The sequence below is a fragment of the Penaeus monodon genome, chromosome 19 (genome assembly GCF_015228065.2).
Source record: "Penaeus monodon isolate SGIC_2016 chromosome 19, NSTDA_Pmon_1, whole genome shotgun sequence".
In the NCBI taxonomy this organism is placed as follows: domain Eukaryota; kingdom Metazoa; phylum Arthropoda; class Malacostraca; order Decapoda; family Penaeidae; genus Penaeus; species Penaeus monodon.
This window is the reverse complement of record NC_051404.1, coordinates 30,447,005-30,447,568: the sequence shown is the minus strand read 5'-3', so window position 1 is coordinate 30,447,568 and position 564 is coordinate 30,447,005. Positions and strand designations below refer to the sequence as shown.

At 38.5% G+C, this 564-nt stretch overlaps 1 protein-coding gene across 1 annotated transcript in view; it reads right to left on the bottom strand.

Annotated features, from left to right (window-relative positions):
* Positions 1 to 291, bottom strand: part of LOC119585166 (proteasome adapter and scaffold protein ECM29-like) — a gene marked incomplete in the record, with an annotated part of 20,568 nt that extends 20,277 nt beyond the window's left edge. Inside the window, 1 exon segment of the mRNA XM_037933801.1 lies at positions 143 to 291. Coding sequence (XP_037789729.1) covers positions 143 to 182 — 40 coding nt within the window.
* Positions 292 to 564: the final 273 nt, after the last annotated feature.

Sequence of the window (564 nt, the reverse complement as noted above, 5' to 3'; positions counted from 1 at the left end):
TGACGGAGTTTTTCCCGACTTGCACTTGACAAAGCCTGAGGTCGAAGATAGCTCCCCGCTACCCACGCCACATTCCCATATATCTAAAAATAACAAATAAATTAATACCACACAACTCTCACCGTCATCGCAGACTACTTACACATCTCATCTTGCATATTAGGTTGAGTGGAAGACGTCATTTTCCCGTGAGTTCCTGAAACGTTAGTCTTGCATCGTCATCAGCTGAGCAAACCCGGCGTTCGCAGATGCCGCAAATAAACAAAGTCACGCGGCGTTCGTAAATGCACGAAAAATTGGAGATTATTTTTCCAATACACTTATTTTTTAAGTGAATACACCATAAATGATGTGGAAATAGGGATTAATATTATTCTATATTATTTTCCATCGAATGGATATAAGGATAGAGGATTTCTTTTCGTTCATATCCTGTTTTCAGTGAGTAATTGCGTATGCAAACTTGATTCTGTCTGCTTGTCAAACGGAATTATGCATGTCAGTCTCAAACCTGAGTCTGTTTGTATATCAGTTTAAACCCCTATAAAAGAAGAAAAAAAAATG